Source organism: Coptis chinensis, chromosome 5, assembly GCF_015680905.1.
Source record: "Coptis chinensis isolate HL-2020 chromosome 5, ASM1568090v1, whole genome shotgun sequence".
Taxonomy (NCBI): Eukaryota; Viridiplantae; Streptophyta; class Magnoliopsida; order Ranunculales; family Ranunculaceae; genus Coptis; species Coptis chinensis.
In genome coordinates, this window is record NC_141460.1 from 44,833,705 (window position 1) to 44,852,452 (window position 18,748).

The 18,748-nt window shown below is 38.5% G+C and overlaps 3 protein-coding genes across 3 annotated transcripts; 2 read left to right on the forward strand and 1 right to left on the reverse strand.

The window, feature by feature from the left end:
- The first annotated feature begins 287 nt into the window (after positions 1–287).
- Positions 288–3,452, forward strand: LOC147497622 (UDP-galactose/UDP-glucose transporter 5-like). The gene is made up of 6 exons (XM_086562946.1): positions 288–428; positions 517–618; positions 714–806; positions 887–952; positions 2,837–2,935; positions 3,390–3,452. Exons 1-6 carry the CDS (start codon positions 288–290, stop codon positions 3,450–3,452), a joined length of 564 nt encoding a protein of 187 aa, XP_086419072.1.
- A 2,462-nt stretch (positions 3,453–5,914) lies between these two features.
- On the forward strand, positions 5,915–6,598 carry LOC147497623 (uncharacterized). Its single transcript, XM_086562947.1, has one exon. It carries the CDS (start codon positions 5,915–5,917, stop codon positions 6,596–6,598), a length of 684 nt encoding a protein of 227 aa, XP_086419073.1.
- A 3,861-nt stretch (positions 6,599–10,459) lies between these two features.
- Positions 10,460–13,179, reverse strand: LOC147497624 (UDP-galactose/UDP-glucose transporter 5-like). Its single transcript, XM_086562948.1, has 5 exons — positions 13,036–13,179; positions 12,830–12,943; positions 12,654–12,746; positions 12,504–12,569; positions 10,460–10,585 (listed from the first exon to the last, which is right to left on the reverse strand). Exons 1-5 carry the CDS (start codon positions 13,177–13,179, stop codon positions 10,460–10,462), a joined length of 543 nt encoding a protein of 180 aa, XP_086419074.1.
- Between the last annotated feature and the right edge of the window lie 5,569 nt (positions 13,180–18,748).

Genomic DNA, 18,748 nt, shown 5'->3' on the forward strand with positions numbered 1-18,748 from the left:
CAAAGTGTTTTAATTTTTTAAGCGTATAAACATTGGGTAACCGCCGCGGCGGTAGAAGCCCAACCCCATGGGCTTGTGCTGTGTAAAGCCCAAAGCCTCTTTGGAAATGAACCAGTTGGTCCAATAGTATTTATATTTATTTCTGTTGTAGGCACAGCAACAGCATAAGTAAGGTTGATTGTCCGTCCTCGCAAAACAAAAACTAAAATATACAAAAGCCACCACCCGCGCTCTTCTAATACACATTTCTGCCTCTCCACTCACCACGTGTCGGTCTAATAATTAGCATGACATCTCCTCCTCCATCGAGTGGCTTATTATTATTACAAGAGAATAATAATAATAATAATAATAATAAATTACTATGGAAAGGCGTTTTCGCTATCTCTGGGATCATGACCACTCTCGTCATTTACGGCGTTTTACAGGTTTTTTTTAAAAAAAAATCAATTCTCGTCTCAAGAGTTTTGTCTTGCGTATATTTTTGACAAAGAAAAGGGAAATTTAATGATGCAGGAAAAGATAATGAGAGTTTCATATGGGGAAAAGAAAGACTATTTTAAGTACTCGTTATTTCTTGTTTTCTGCAACCGCATTATGACGTCTGTTGTATCTGCGGTACGCTTTCTTGGTACTCTACTATATATGTAACCTTATTATTATTATTTTGTCTTTCGGAGATGGTGTCATTGCCTAACCAATATCTTTTTTAGGCAAGTAAAAAAGCCTTGGACCCTGTTGCTCCAATCTATAAGTACTGCCTCATCTCAGTATCAAACATACTCACAACAACTTGCCAATATAAGGTACGTACCATTTCTTCTTCTTTTTTTTTTAATATTAATTTCGCCTGTATATTAACGATGTCACCTATTTTTTTCTCCAGGCCCTCAAGTATGTTAGTTTTCCAGTTCAGACACTTGCAAAATGTGCTAAGATGATACCCGTTATGGTAAGTGACTTATTTATTCTCATCTTTCCAAACTCGTTTTTCGTGATGTTGCTTCCAAAGGTTTTCTAGGTCTTAAGTTTCTTTAATCCTCACTGAACATTACAAAATAACTTTTAGCTCTATTGGATTTGATAGATGTTTGACTGAATTCAAAATCCTACATATATTCCCGCCACAACTTGCCTATTGAAGTGTTACCTATAGTAAACAAAAACTTTAAGGGTTAGCTCTGTAGAATTATTTATGTACGTCTTGTATGTTTCCTTGTGGAATTTGCAAGGAGCTATATGTTGTTCCTTAACAATCGCCTGTTTTACTTCAGTGATCTAGTATGTATGCAAGACAGAGTTAAGTATCATTTCCACAGAGAACGAACCGAGTGACATGGTGGTCGATTGACTCCAAAAAGTATGCTCCTACGGTTTTAGGAGGACTCTCCAAGCATCAGCTTTTTGCTCCAAAGAAACAACTCCTGCTACAATTTTTATTTTATTTTTGGATACATAAAAGAAAATGTAATAATATTAATGAATGGGATTAAATTAACAGTTGAATTATTAGCCAGTAGCTAATTTTCAAGCCCAAAACCTACCCCATAACCCCTAAGACACCAACCCCTGATTACAAGAAAGGAAAGAAAAACAAAACGGAAAATAACAAGCAGGTGACCAGTTGGTAATCAAGAACAAAGGCACCCAAAAACACCACCATAACCTAGTTCCTACACCGGATGACCACTATCACTTGACTTAGATGGTCTCTTGTTCCTCGTCCTCTGTTCGTCTTCTCCTTCCACCTCCCTGCTGTAGTATTCCTTCAATAATTCGAGATCCAACATCTCATCCTCAATGTTATATAGGCCGTCAAAATTATCTTCAACAGACTGTTCTTCCTCCGAGAGTATGCTATTCTTTGTCCTGCTACAAGATTTATAAGTGATCTGACGCTATTAGTGGTCACAACCAAAAGTATTAGCCAGTACATTAAATGCATTGGATAGATAGTGAATGAAGTATTGTGGTAGTTATTTTGTACAACAACAATTTAAAGAAGATAGCCTATGAAAAATTAGTTTCCTGACTTCATTTGCACGATTACTTGCTGTATGTATGTACATAATATATATAATATGTTTTCTAGTGTTTTGTTTTTGTTTAAAGCTAATATGCAACAATCTTTTTTTTTTTTTTATTGGTAAACCTGTTTTAAATGAGATCAGTAACTCTTTGATGCTGGCGGGGTTCGAGCCCCAGACCTCTGGTATCATCACCCAAAGGTTTTACCGACTTTGCTAGTCGGCACCTGCAATATGCAACCATATTTGTAGACAATAGCTTTATTCTTAAGTTTAGCAGTTTATCTTAAGTACTATGCATATTGTAAATGCAATCACAGTTGATAATAGATGTAATACCACTTTAAGGATTGCAATCCTTTCTAGAATAATTTTTGTTTTCAATATACTATCCAGTGTCTCAGTTTCAAAAGGAATTAAGTAATTCATAAGTGTGTGGGCAATAGACGTAAGCACGAAAGGATACGGGGTAGTCGTTCAAGAAGTACCCATGTAAGTGTCGATCGTCGGTGTCCTCGTACGCATAAGTTGTGTTTATTGAAGTATCACGGTATCATAGATAAATGTTCTAAAGTAAATACTGGCATCGTTTTGAGTTCGGCTCTCCTGTACTCTCATTCTGAACCAAGCTTGGTTGCTTGGAATCCTCCATCCTCATGTTGTGTAATTGTCTAGTTTTTTTAATATTGGTTGTATAACTTAGTTTAAGATGAAAAAATATTCTACCATTCGTCTTAAGCAAGGTTCTGAATATTCATGTCAAGTGATTATATTTTGTCTCTCAAAAAGATTTCCTTTCTTATCTGCAGGTTTTGGGCATATTAATTATGCAGAAGAGATATAGGGGCCGAGACTACTTGATTTCTGTAGTAGTGACTATAGGATGCTCGGTATTTGTCCTATATCCGGTAATTCTTTCGCTAAGTAGATTCCTATCTTATTTACAGGTGTCAGTACAACTACTATAATTTCTTTGTTTTCAAATCAGATTTACTACTCTGTCGTGGAATGAGCATATTATCCACTTAATGAATGTGTAAAACCGTAAAAGAAGGATCACAAACTATATTACTGGCATGTTGTTTTACTCTTTGGTTGGACCTATCGTAGGAAGACTGGGAACTTAATGGGTTGTCTTTGGAATTACTCGTTCTGTTTATAGGTACCTCAAGTCCTGTTTATGTATATTGTTTCATTGTCTATTAGATTTTGTCTTTGCTATCTAAGATCTATATTATTTACTTCTAAAATATATAATAAAGCAAAATTTGAATATACTTTTGTGGACATTCATGAAACTTGTGAGATGGAAGTTGATGAATCTAATTTTCTTTTCTTTTTCTTTTAAACTGGTGAAATTAGGCAGCAGCTGACATTAGTCCGTATAATAGAGGCAGGGAAAGCACCGTTTATCAAGAGCATTAATTTAAGCTTTGGAGTTGCCATGGCTACTTGGTAGTGTTGTGAGTTGTGAGTTTGTAAGGGGGGATAATCCCAGTTTATATAGAACAGGCATGGGGAAGTGAGAAGGATATGAATTACTTGTAAGGTTGGATAATCCCTTTTTTTTTTTTTTTTTTTTTTTTTTTTTTTTTTTGGGCCCTTGAGTTGTTAATGGTGGCCTCTATGGGGTGATTGTTAGCCTTAGGGGTTTTTAGGATTTTTTACACCAAAAAACAAAAATCATGTAAAAACCACATTGTTTAGATAGTTTAGATGTCAGTAAACCCTAGCACACCGACTAGGGTTCAGTATGGAAGGACATGATTTTGACCAAGAAACACCACTGAAAGTGAGGAAGCGGACATGGAGCTAATGTCATCTGTGCTCGGGAAAAGGTATGGAGATGGTTCATTGGAGAGGTTTAGGGAAGGATTAAACCGAGGAAAGTTTGGATCTGGAAATTGAAGCCTTGATAGGATGAATGCATTTGCGTTGGATATAGCGCTGAAGATCCATGACGAGGAGGGCACTGAATGTAAGGCACCTGATAAAGCAATGATGTATGACAAAGAAACCATCGCGAAACTCTAGTTGATGTAGAACAGTATTTCAAATCAAAGAAGGTATCGGGAGTGGAAGTTGTATCCTCCTCTAGCAACTTAGGAAGTTCTAGATGGTGACTTCATATACGCAAAAGTTACTAAAGCGGTGGGAGATGAAAACAGCAAAGAAGAGTATCCGGTTATATCGGATCTGACTAGGAAAAAACTTAACGCGCAGGAAGATGATCATCTTAGGACTGGAGTGCAACATGCAAACAGTAATGGGCCTAAGGGGAAAAAACCCACAGAAACTGAGGTTGGTCATGGAGGCCTGCAGTTTAAGAAGGAGTTACTAGAGTTCGTCCTAAGTAATGAGGAGAATAACTTAGATGGAACTACAGCAAAGGAGAACCAATACACGCTCGTGAAGTTGCAGCAACATAATGAGCAATATTATGCAAACTCCTAGTCATTGGGAGGGGAACAAACTACTAGAGAAAGTAAAGCAGATGATGTAGGAGTAGGGAAAGAGACGCAAGCAAATGGAAAACCTTAGGAAGGCTGATGAGGTTGAAGCAACAACACAGTCAGAAAAGAAAAGTACTTGGGCAGATGTGATTGGAAAGGGAGCAGCGGGGAGAGACGAATTGAGTTATATACCACCCACTATTGTCAATGGCAAACCAGTTATACACGTACAGAGCACACAATTCATTGCGTTCAATAAGAAATTTGAGAATCTGGTGGTTGGGTCGTTTGTGGGGAAGAGGCTGAATTATAACTATGTTAAGGAGATTGTGGGTAGGACATGGAGGGTTAAGAAATTCATAATGAAGCCTTATGCAGATACAATGTTCACTTTCCAGTTTGAGAATGAGGATGATCGGAAGGCAGTATTGGATATAGGATCGTTCCATATTGCAAGTAAATTGTTTGTTGATAGGCCTTGGAGACTCTTTGTGGAGGAAGAAACGGGAGAGTTGAGAACAATTCCTATATGGGTAGTGGTGAAAGGTTTACCTATGGAAATGTGGAACAAGGATGGCTTCAGCCAAGTTGGGAGTGCCATTGGAATACCGATGTTCACAGATCGCCTGACGGAGAATATGGCGCGAACGTCGTATGCAAGAATGTGTATTGAGATAGATGCCACATGCCCGTATCCAGATGGAATCCCAGTGGTCTTGGATCAAAGAAGAGCGTACAAGATAGAGTTCGAGTACAATTGGAGGCCACCGTGCTGTAGTGGCTGTAAGGTTTTTGGGCATACTGACCTTACTTGCCCAAGGCAACCAATTCCATAAGCGAAGGCATAGAGAGTATGGCTGAAAAAAGGGAAAAACGAAGAAATTGCAAGTAAAGACTCTGGAGGAGAGGATGCGAAGGGAGAAAACTCTAGTAAAGACTCTGAAGGAGAGGATACGAATGGAAAAAACTCTGAAGTAGTTGATGTGAAGGAAAAAAACTCTGAAGTAGTTGATGCGAAGGGAAAAAAATCTAAAGTAGCTAGGCAATATGACACCGAAGTGCAAGAAGTGCATTCAGTTGATGAAGACAAAGAATGGCAGAGTCCAAAGAGGAAACAGAGATGCAAAATGAAAAACGGAAAAGAAGGAAAGGAAGGAGGATGCCATAGCGAATCAGGACAACAGAGAGTAATGGCAAATGATGATGAAGTAGGCAGAAATGCAGAAACTGAGGCTGATAAAAAGAGGTTATTGCTGATGCATGGAGATAATCGATTCAAACATCTGATCATGAGGACTGACTCGAATGCAGTAGAGCAGAGGGAAACATGCCGTAACGCATCGAGGTCAAAGTGTAAAAGTAAAAAGAAGAGGCTATACTAAGCCTCTTAAAACCAACCCAACACTATAAATGATAAATTACGCATGTTGGAACATGAGGGGGTTCAATAAAGCTTTTAAGCAAGTTGAAGTTAAAGACATGGTGAGGAAGTACGACATTAGTGTGATGGGATTGGTAGAAACGAGAGTAAAGAAGAAGAATCGAGATAGAATTGTACAGAAAACATTCAATCAGTGGAAGATGGAGGACAACTACAATGATATCGATGGTCGTAATATATGGTGTTGCTGGGATCCGAGAACTTGTACAACAAAGTTACTAAAGAAGGACACGCATCATATAACAATGGAGGTAACCACTATTTCAGGAGAGGAGGTGGTTATCTTAGTGGTGTATGCAAGTACAGAGATGAGCACGAGGAGAGAACTATGGAGAAGCTTAGTGGATTTATCATGCCAAATTCAGAAGCCATGGATGCTAATGGGTGATTTCAACTCCATCTTGAACTCTCATGAAAAAGTGGGTGGTCTGGAAGTTAGACACCAGAACTTTGAAGATTTTATGGATTGTGTAAACCAAGCTGGACTAGTAGATATTAAATTCAAAGGCAATTTGTATACTTGGAACAACAGGCAAGTAGATCGGATCAGCTGTAAATTGGATCGAGTAATGGGAAATTCAGAGTGGATTGGGGCATATGAGGACCATGAAGCAGAGTTCTTGAATGTTGGAGCTGTCTCAGACCATACACCCATGATTGTGAGATCACTGGTATAAAGGAATCAAAAGAAAAGAGCATTTAAATTCTTTAATTTCTGGTATAGAGAGAAGGAGTTTATGAACACAGTGGCAGAAGCTTGGGGAAGTGAGCTGGTAGGGAATCTTATGTATATATTTTAAGGAAGTTAAAATTAACGGAAGCAGCTCTTATACAGTGGAACAGAGACAGAGTGGGAAGTGTAGTGGACCGGGTAAGAGAAATAAAGCAATAGATGGATAGGGTGCAAACACAACTACAAAATCAGCCGCAAAACTGTGAGATTATTCCGAAGAAAAAAGCAGTGATTACAGCCTATATACATAAGCAACTACAACCGAGGAAGATATGTATAGACGTAAGTCCGAGGAGATCAAGTGATAGGGGAGGTGATAATAATACAGCTTATTTCTTTAAATCTGTGCAAGCAAGGAGAGTTACAAACAAGATCACATGTCTGCGTGACTCAGGGGGTAATGTAATACAGGATTACAATGAGATTGGTAATGAATGTGTGGAGTATTACAAAGACCTTTACAGTCCTAATATGATGGGGGCTGTGGATTTTATGATTTTTGAAGATATTGGGCCAAGGCAGCAGATAAGCTCACAGAACTATGAGGAGTTACAAAGAGATGTAACTAGAGATGAGATAATAGAAGCTCTATCAAACATTGGTGATGAAAAAGCACCGGGAAGTGATGGTTTCTCCACTTTTTTCTTCAAATGCACATGGAGGGTCATTGGTGATGACTTCATTAAGGCCATACAAAAATTTTTCTCCGCGAGTCAGATACTCAGTGAGGTAAATGCTACATGTATTACACTTATACCAAAAATACATGTACCTCTGTCTTTATCAGATTATAGACCTATTGGTTGTTGTGGGGTTATATATAAGTGCATAACCAAGGTCATGACAAGAAGAATGAAGGAGGTAATGCCGCAGTTAGTGAACCTTAACCAATCAGCCTTTATTAGTGGAAGAAGTATCCAGGATAATATTCTTTTATCTCAAGAATTAGTGCATAATTATCACAGGAATGAATATCCACCAAGATGTGCGGCAAAGGTAGATTTAAGAAAGGCATATGATTCAGTGAGATGGGAATCATTTGAGTTTGCAATGAGAAGAGTTGGGATGCCAGAAAGGTTTATTAAATGGGTGAAACTGTGTGTGGAGACAACCTCGTACTCTGTTATGATTAATGGGTCCTCGTATGGCTACTTCAAAGGAAGAAGAGGGATTAGACAGGGTGACCCAATATCACCTTATCTTTTTGTGCTGGTTATGGATTTATTTACGGAAATCATGCATCACAGTGTTAGAGAAGGTCAGTATCAGTTACATGCTAAGTGTGCGGAGCCAGTTATTACTCATTTTTCCTTTGTAGATGATTTGATGGTGTTCATGTACGGAGATAATAGAACAACCGCTAAACTCAAGGAAAACCTCCAAATTTTCAGCAGAGTCTCGGGGTTGGAAGTGAATGTGCAAAAAAGCAATGTTTTCTTTGCCGAAATGGATAATAGTGTAAGTACAGCCATAGAGCAAACACTGTTGTTTCCGAGGGGTGGCTGCCAGTAAAGTACTTAGGGCTTCCGTTGATTACTACAAGGCTAAAGTCCACAGATTGTTGTCCTTTAATTTCAAAGATCACAGAGCGTATTCAAAGCTGGAAGGGCAGATTACTCTCTTATGCGGGAAGATTACAGCTGGCAAAGGCAGTGTTGAATAACCTTAGTGTGTATTGGATGGCTGCACTCACACTACCCCAAAAGACAGTTGATGACATCAATAAGATTTTTAGGAATTTCCTATGGACAGGGCCAGACTGCAAACAATCTCATGCATTGATAGGATGGGATGATATCTGTTACCCATATGAGGAAGGTGGGTTAGGAATTCAAAGTATAGAGGAAGTTAATCAACCTACTACCATGAAACCACTATGGAAGCTCATTACAAAGACAGACAACCTGTGGGTACAGTGGGTACAAAAGAACCTAGTCAGAGGGAGAGATTTTTGGCAGCTGAAAACACCAAATGATTGTTCGTCAAGTTAGAGGAATATACTCAAAGTTAGAAAGGAAGCCGCAGCTATAGTATTCCACCAGATAGGCAATGGTAGAGGAACGAGCTTCTGGAATGAACCATGGCATCCATTTGGGATATTAAGAGAGAAGTTTCCATAGGGACTGTTATATGATTCGAGCTGCAACAAGTAGGCTACAGTGTTGAATTTCATAATAGATGGTACATGGGAGTTCACGAGTAATGTAAGGAATCATATAGGTGAGATTACTGCAGCAATAGAAAATGAAGTGGAGATTATGGGTGATGAGGATAATATAGTATGGTCTGCGTCCACAAATGGCGAGTATAGCATGAAGGATACTTATGAGAGTCTGAGAGGAGGGTATGGCGTCATATCTTGAAGAACAGGAAGGATGCGAAACACATTGCTCAACATCAGATCAGAGATGGAAGGGATACCAAGTTTTGGTTGGATCCATGGCATCCGATGGGCATACTGAAAGAGTTTTTTCCACTATCTCTTCTTTATGATTCAACTTGTAATCTAAATGCATCAGTCGCAAACTTGATAGAAAATGGGCGTTGGAATATATACCATAGAACATTTTAGTCCACATGCCAGACATTATTAGCGAAATGGAAGAAGGGTTAAGGTGGGCAGAGGCGAGGACAGAGTAATCTGGAATGAGTCAGATAAGGGGGAGTACACACTCAGAGATACATATGAGAGTGTAAGAGACACAAAGAGACTGAATACATGGCATAGCATCATCTGGTTTCCCAACAGAATTCTGAGGCATTCGTTTACAGCTTGGCTAACTCTGAGCGAAGGATTAAAGACTCTAGACAAGATGTAGGAGTGGAATATAGTACAAGATGATACTGGTGCTATCTGTGGGAGGGAAAGAGAGACAGTGAGACACCTTTTCTTTGATTGTAAATACTCAAAGTTTATATGGCAATATGTACTCACATTTGCAGGTTATCAGAGGGCGAGAGCTGCTTCATGGCAGCTAGAAATTGCATGGGTACAATAGGTGGCGAAGGGAAATGGCTATAAGCAAGATGCAGTTTGGTTAGTGTTTACTGGCTTCATATACAAAGTGTGGCAGGAGCGAAATCAGAGAATTTTTCAGCAAAAAGAAAATGTGGCAGAGCATGTGGGGAAGGAGATCATAAGGGACGTTAAGATCAAACTACAGTCACTCAAAACTGAAATGGAGGAGGGGCCCGAACGGAACAGCTTCATGGAGAGATGGGACATTCAAATGAGAGAGAAGCAAAGGAAGGTGAAGCGCTGCTGCTGGGAGAGAGCTGGAGAAGGCATATACAACCTGAATACAGATGGCACACTACAAGGAAGTCAAGGAGGATGGGCAGCAGTGTTTCGGGATGGGAATGGGGTTGTGGTTGCTGCAGCATATGGCAAAGCAGACTATGATTCAATAGACCTGATTGAATTGCAAGGGCTTGAACAAGGGCTGAGACTTGGATTGCGAAAAGGAAATCAAAGAATGAGGCGCAAACAGACTCGACTTGTGCAACAGTGTACATGAAGGATAAAGCGCAGCACCCATGGAGGGCACATCACATGATGAAAGAGATACATGACATGATAGAACAGCTAGAAGAATTTTCAATTATGCATGTATTTAGAGAAACAAATAAACTAGCATATATCCTAGCATCTACCTTACCTACTGTTAGTTATATAGAATATAATCTGAGTTCTTTTTCAGAGGATGTAAAAAAGATTATATATGATGATGCCACAGGCAAAGAATATGTAAGAATGTAACCGAGCTATGATTTTATTATGAATAAAATAGGGGTAAGGGACCTCTCAAAAACCCTGCTTGCCGTTCAGAAAAAAAAAAAAAACAAATACCGAGCATCCTATAGTCACAACTACAGAAATCAAGTAGTCTCGGCCCCTATATCTCTTCTGCATAATTAATGTGCCCCAAACCTGTAGATAAGAAAGGAAATCTTTTTGAGAGACAAAATATAATCACTTGACATGAAGATTCAGAACCTTGCTTAAGATGACTGGTAGAATATTTTTTCATCCTAAACTAAGTTATACAACCAATATTAAAAAAAGTAGACAATTACACAACATAAGGATGGAGGATTCCAAGCAACTAAGCTTGGTTCAGAATGAGAGTACAGGAGAGCCGAACTCAAAATGATGCCAATATTTACCTTAGAACATTTATCTATGATACCGTGATACTTCAATAAACACAACTTATGCGTATCCACGTTATCCAACACCGAAACCAACACGAGGACACCGATGATCGACACTTACATAGGTACTTCTTGAACGACTACCCCGTATCCTTTCGTGCTTACGTCAATTGCCCACACACTTATGAATTACTTAATTCCTTTCGAAACTGAGACATTATATAGTATATTGCAAACAAAAATTATTCTAGAAAGGAGTGCAATCCTTAAAGTGGTATTACATCTATTATGAACTGTGATTGCATTTACAATATGCATAATACTTAAGATAAACTGCTAAACTTAAGAATAAAGCTATTGTCTACAAAGATGATTGCATATTGCAGGTGCCGACTAGCAAAGTCGGTAAAACCTTTGGGTGATGATACCAGAGGTCTGGGGCTCGAACCCCGCCAGCATCAAAGAGTTACTGATCTCATTTAAAATAGGCTTACCAATCAAAAAAAAAATATGGTTGCATATTAGCTTTAAACAAAAACAAAACACTAGAAAACATATTATGTATATTATGTACATACATACAGCAAGTAATCGTGCAAATGAAGTCAGGAAGCTAATTTTTCAGAGGCTATTTTCTTTAAATTGTTGTTGTACAAAATAACTACCACAATACTTCATTCATTATCTATCCAATGCATTTAATGTACTGGCTAATACTTCTGGTTGTGACCACTAATAGCGTCAGATCACTTCTACATCTTGTAGCAGGACAAAGAATAGCATACTCTCAGAGGAAGAATAGTCTGTTGAAGATAATTTTGACGGCCTATATGACACTAAGGATGAGATGTTGGATCTCGAATTATTGAAGGAATACTACAGCAGGGAGGTGGAAGGAGAAGACGAACAGAGGACGAGGAACAAGAGACCATCTAAGTCAAGTGATAGTGGTCATCTGGTGTAGGAACTTTGTTATGGTGGTGTTTTTGGGTGCTTTTGTTCTTGATTACCAATTGGTCACCCTCTTGTTATTTTCCGTTCTGTTTTTCTTTCCTTTCTTGTAATCAGGGGTTGGTGTCTTAGGGGTTATGGGGCAGGTTTTGGGCTTGAAAATTAGCTACTGGCTAATAATTCAATTGCTAATTTAATCCCATTCATTAATATTATTACATTTTCTTTTATGTATCCAAAAATAAAATAAAAATTGTAGCAGGAGTTGTTTCTTTGGAGAAAAAAGCTGATGCTTAGATAGTCTGCTCCTAAAACCGTAGGAGCATGCTTTTGGAGTCAATCGACCAACATGTCAGTCAGTTCTGTTCTCTGTGGAAATGATACTTAACTCTGTCTTGCATACATACTAGATCACTGAAGTAAAACAGGCGATTGTTAAGGAACAACATATAGCTCCTTGCAAATTCCATAAGGAAACATACAAGACGTACATAAATAATTCTACGGAGCTAACCCTTAAAGTTTTTGTTTACTATAGGTAAACTTCAATAGGTAAGTTGTGGCGGGAATATATGCAGGATACTAAAATTTTGAATTCCGTCAAACATCTATCAAATCCAATAGAGCTAAAAGTTATTTTGCAATGTTCAGTGAGGATTAAAGAAACTTAAGACCTAGAAAACCTTTGGAAGCAACATCACGAAAAACGAGTTTGGAAAGATGAAAATAAATAAGTCACTTACCATAACGGGTATCATCTTAGCACATTTTGCAAGTGTCTGAACTAGAAATCTAACATACTTGAGGGCCTGGAGAAAAAAACAGGTGACATCGTTAATATACAGGCGAAATTAATTATAAAAAAAAAATGAAAAAGAAGAAATGGTACATACCTCATATTGGCAAGTTGTTGTGAGTATGTTTGATACTGAGATGAGGCAATACTTATAGATTGGAGCAACAGTGTCCAAGGCTTTTTTACTTGCCTAAAAAAGATATTGGTTAGGCAATGACACCATCTCCGGAAAGACAAAATAATAATAATAAGGTTACATATATAGTACAGTACCAGTAAAGCAGCTGCAGATACAACATACGTCATAATGCGGTTGCAGAAAACAAGAAATAACGAATACTTAAAATATTCTTTCTTTTCCCCATACGGAGCTCTCATTATCTTTTCCTGCATCATTAAATTTCCCTTTTCTTTGTCAAAAATATATACAAGACAAAACTCTTGAGACGAGAATTGATTTTTTTTTTTTTTAAAAAAACTTGTAAAACGCCGTAAATGACGAGAGTGGTCATGATCCCAGAGACAGCGAAAATGCCTTTCCATAATAATTTATTATTATTATTATTATTATTAATATTCTCTTGTAATAATAATAAGCCACTCAATGGAGGAGGAGACGTCATGCTAATTATTAGACCGACATGTGGTGAGTGGAGAGGCGGAAATGTGTATAAGAAGAGCGCGGGTGGTGGCTTTTGTATATTTTAGTTTTTGTTTTGCGAAGACGGACGGTCAACCTTACTTATGCTGCTGTTGTGCCTACAACAGAAATAAATATAAATACTATTGGACCAACTGGTTCATTTCCAAAGAGGCTTTGGGCTTTTTACACAAGACAAAGGCCCACGGGTTGGGCTTCTACAGCCGTGTGGTTACCCAATGTTTATACGGCTTTAAAAAATTAAAACACTTTGAAAGACAACAAGTGCATATCCACAAGATTAGATTTTACAACATCCAAATTAGGCTTAAATATCCAGTATTGACTAAGTTAAAAGCTAAATTTGAGCACGCTTAGTTTTATTTTGATTGTTGTTGCATTAGCAAGAGTGTTGCCTTGCCACCATAATTTAATGTCTCGAATATGTCACCAATTGTACCTAATTCGAGCATTTGTCGAAATCTGTAAGCTCGATGATAAGCGGTGAATTTTCATCGTTAATGCCCCGCCTAGTATAATCAATTCAGTATTTTCTCCCATTTCACGAATCACCGAATCGACTACACCTACCCGTTGTTTACCTCCTCTTGTATATACGTGACTCTTTTGTTGTATGTAGTTCTCAACTTAAAATCCATTAATGTTTCCTCGTCAAATCTGTTCTCAGCTGACATTTTCTTCAAGTTATATTCACAACTATTCTTCAGCAATCGAATTACAATGACCTTAATGTTTGGGTGTTCGGAAATTCTTTCTGCATATGCTAGTGCCTCACGATCGTCCGCACCGCCCAATAAAACCACTGCCACATGATAAGATGACGTGTTATCTAAAACACCACCAAGCACCGGGTCAATAATGATGCCAATAGAGCAAGGTGCATTTCCAATGACATTCTTGTTCATTATCCTTATCCCACTGTGGGCGAAGCCAGTATCCAAATGTTTGTGGAAAGGGAGAATTATGAGAGAAATCATTTTTTCGATCGCAAGCTTAGACGCGTCATTGTGTAATAGATGTGTATGATGTTACCACAGTGTAGGGCGCAACTAAAACTCTACCTTTGTTTTTTCTTCATAAGACCTAAACACACTGACGATTCTTTGGGATGTTGTATTAGGAGAAGAAGAAGATCTTTCGTACGATCTGTGAGAAATGATTTGGGGAGTTTCGTGGCCAACAATCTCAACAAAATGAATGATGTTCAAGTTGATGGGGCTAGTTTTTGTCGGATTGGTGGCCATCATGAGATAGATCGCAGATAGTACATTCAGCTCATTGTGGATGCAAGCAAGAATTCGCAGTGGAGTGTTAAGTTCAAAGTGTGCAATGGTTCTTCTGTTGAGTAGCTTATATTTCATTGACGACTTGTGGAGATATCTTACTAGGGGTGCAGAAGCCCCGGTTATGACCACTGTCGACAATACCATGATTTGAAAGTAGTCGTAAGTGACTAGCTGCCATTTGAAAAAAAAAAAAAAAAAAAAAAAATGAACTAGTAGTCGTAGTTACATGAACATAAACACATTAAGCCAACAATAAGAGGTATTATGTATATGGAGCATGATTTCCTGTAATATATTATACCTGAACGGCCGTCAATACTTGGAAAAAGGAAAGATCCGTAAAGCCTTGGGCGTTCATCGTGAGGCCAAGTAAAATAGCATCCTTGGACTACATGTTGTAGTAAAGAGCAGGTAAAAATGCTCCTAAGAACTTTCCAGTGCAACTAACGAGAACAACCATTCCAACAATGAGAGCGGTAGATAAGTCGATCAGATATACATTCATCGCCATCCCATTCGTGGTGTAGAAAATTGGCATGATCAACCATTTATTGAAAAGTTCAAGCCTACCGCTGCAAACACCACAAACATATATCCCTCCTGCGCTGTCTTTCCATCTGGTATCCGATTAATCATCCAATTTATTGCTAGCCACAGTGCAAACATAACTACCGCAACTACTATGGCTATAGTGAGACACCCATATATAGCTATATTTAGGATGCTTGGATTTTGTTGATGGGTCAGAAAAATTGTCATTACTGATATATATATATATATATAATATACCACTGATCAATGAAGAACTTAAGGCTAATTGGCTGAACTCCGTGTTGAAAATATTAAGCTCGGAAAGATAACTAGCAATCGAAGGGAAAGCCGGAATGGATTCTGCAACTCCAACCATTATAAGATGATAGTATAACGTTTTGCTTACGTGCTGACTGAATATTGATGAGAAAGAGTAGCACATGCTGTAGAGAGTATCGCTGGAAGTAAAATTACCAAAATGCAAGTTATTATTGCTTTTCTTCCTGTCCTTGATATCATCCTGGGGTGGGTTCATCTTCACTCCAATCAAGAAGATTTGGAAAATTATTCCCAAAGCTGAATATAGATCTAATGTAGCGAAACTTGGCTCGACGAAAATTATCCATAATTGTTTGTTTCCAGTGATAGGACCCAAAATACTAGGACCTACTACGATGCCCGCCAGTTAGATAAGAAACATTAAAATAATTATTAATAAAAAAAAAAAACATTCAACACTATTTTTTTTCAAAAATTTATTTCTCATAATAAGGTCCAAAATTGTGTTAATGAAAGGAAATGTACACTATACATCTCTTTTGGTGTTGCTATAGTGGATGCAACTACCAACATTCAAGCTCAATTAAATAAAATTCTAAGCTCAATTAAATAAAATTCTTAGTAGACCACCCACTTTTAGCCTCCTTGGGAGGCCTAGAATCCAATAGAATTGAATTCTAAACATACTCCAAATCCTTTTATGAAGTCTTCCACAGACCTATGGTAATCCCATACAATCGTAGACAACATATTCATTGTGTTTCAAATACAAAAATCTAAAATCTAAATACAAAAATCCTGCTCATTTTAGGAATTAGGAGTTTTTTTGCTTTAATGGTGGCAAAAATAGGGTGAATTTTTATACTCAAGGATAGTATAGTAATTTAACCACAAAATTAGGAAAAAATGCAAATTTCAAAAAAAAATTAGGGTTGTAGCAGTCGTAAGTCCTAGCACACCATCTGGAAGTGTTGGAAAAAGTTCACCTGATGAATCTGATCTCGAGGTGGATAGTTTTGAGTTTGATATGAGAGCAAAATATGGTGAGGGATCTGTTGAGCGGTATAGAAGAAAATTGTTGGAGGAGTTTGTGAGTTTAAAAACATTAACAGACCATGAAGAGTCACGGGAACTGAAGATGCTTAAGCCATCGAAAGAGTCATTGCTCAGAGAGGCTCAAGATCTGTTGGACGCTGTTAAAGCAATTGAAGACAACAGTGAAGGGAACGCACTAGGTAACAGTGAAGAAGAAACATGTGTGATACCAAGAAGTGAGGGAGTTGGGGAAGAGGGAGAATCCCTGATCAAGCGGCTTGGTACCGAGGTGATTGAACAAAAGACAAAAGAAGGTGAACTGATGGAATCGGGAATAACTGGAACAAATTCTAAAGATTGGGAAGAAGGAACATCAGATCCTAAAATATCGGAATCACAGGTTAAGAGGGGAAAGAATGCTATAGTGACTCCAAACACTGAACTGGATCAGAACAAGAACTCGTCTTCTATAAAAGAGAGTCAGCAGGGAACCAATGAAACGATCACAAAGTTGAAGCAAGCTGTCGAGATATACTTCAAAGAACCAAAGGGTTTGGGAGAGAAAGATATAACTGATCAGAAGAATACAGGAACCCAAGCAAAGAAAATAGAGATGGCCATTGGAGATACCACATCACTCACAGAAGGAAAAAATTTATCAGAGATGAAGGGGACGTGGGCAGAGATGCTTGGAGGGAAGACTGTGGGTACAGATGTACTCAAGTACATCCCACCATCTATGGTAAATGGCAAGGCAGTAGTGCATGTTAACAGCAATCAGTTCGCAGACCTTAACAAAAAATTTGAAAACGTTAGTGTGGGGTCGTTTGTTGGAAAAAGGCTGAACTACAATTTTGTAAAGGATATAGTAAGTCGCACTTGGAGAACAAAGAATTTTGTGATGAAACCATATGGAGATACCATGTTCACATTCAAGTTCCAGAATGATGATGAGAGGAAGGCTGTTTTAGATATTGGTTCCTTCCACATTGCGAGTCAACTATTTTTAGTTAGACCATGGAAACTGTTTGTCGAGGAAGAAACCCGAGAACTTAAAACAATACCAATATGGGTAGTTGTGAAAGGTCTGCCAATGGAAATGTGGAATAAGCAAGGATTTAGCCAAGTTGGGAGTGCTATAGGTGTGCCGATGTTCACTGATCGCTTAACTGAGAATATGACGCGAACATCCTATGCAAGGCTATGCGTAGAGATAGATGCGAAGTGGCCAGTATCCAACTGATATCCCAGTGATTCTGGATCAGAGAAGAGTCTAAAAAGTATTGTTTGAATACAACTGGAAGCCATAGAGATGTATGGGCTGTGAAGTGTTTGGCCACTCCGACCAAAGCTGTCCCAAGAAGTTGAAACTGGAAAGAGATGTAAACAAGGTCTAGCTACATAAAACGGATACTACAAGCAAAGATGGGGAAGTGAACCTGAGAAAGGAACCACAAGTAGATCAGAAGCTGAAAGGCAAGGCAGTAGACACCGAGGTGCATGAAATTCATGAGATTGAGGAAGATGGGTGGGAGTCACCGAGTAAGAAACATCGATGTAGAAGGCATAATGGGAAGGGAGAAGGAACCTCGAGGGAAACTGAGACAGCAGCAGAGAAGTCTGATGGAGATAAAGCAATAGGAAAGAAAGAGCAGGAGAGAAAACAACAAGAATTCAGACGCGATGAGAGCAATGAGAACTCAATAGAGCAAGACGAGGGACATGAGAAGCAAAATCATATACCTACAGAGAAGGAACAAACAAGAAAGAGCGAAGGTAAAACAATGGGGACAGAAGTGAGAAGAGTACAATAACCAAACTATGATGATAACCGGTTCAAACATCTCGCTGAAAACACTCACACAGCTGTGGTTCAGAGAAAGGACGAGGGGCAACCTCTGAAATAGGTAGCAAGGACAGGGCAGAGTGTGAGCAGTAAAGTAGGGGCAAAACCAAGCCTTTTGGTATACCCAAACAAACGTAAATGATGACAAACCTTTCTTGTTGGAATGTGTGGGGGTTCAATCAAGCTTTTAAGCAAGTTGAAGTCAGAGAAATGATAAGGAAGTATGAAATAAGTGTTATGGGAATTGTTGAGACTAGAGTAAAGCAGAAGAATCAAGATAGAATCTTCAATAAGACTTTTACAGGGTGGATAATGGAAGGGAATAGTAATGGAACTGAATTGGGGAATATTTGGTTCTGCTGGAATCCGAGAGAGTGGGGTAAAACTGATGCAAAAAGACTCACAACAAATTAGGATGGAAGTGGATACAATATCAGGAGAGGAGTTCGTCATATCAGTGGTTTATGGCAGTAATGATATGGGGATAAGAAGGCAGCTGTGGAGAAGCATTCTAGAACTATCATGTACCATCCATAAACCTTGGATTATCTTGG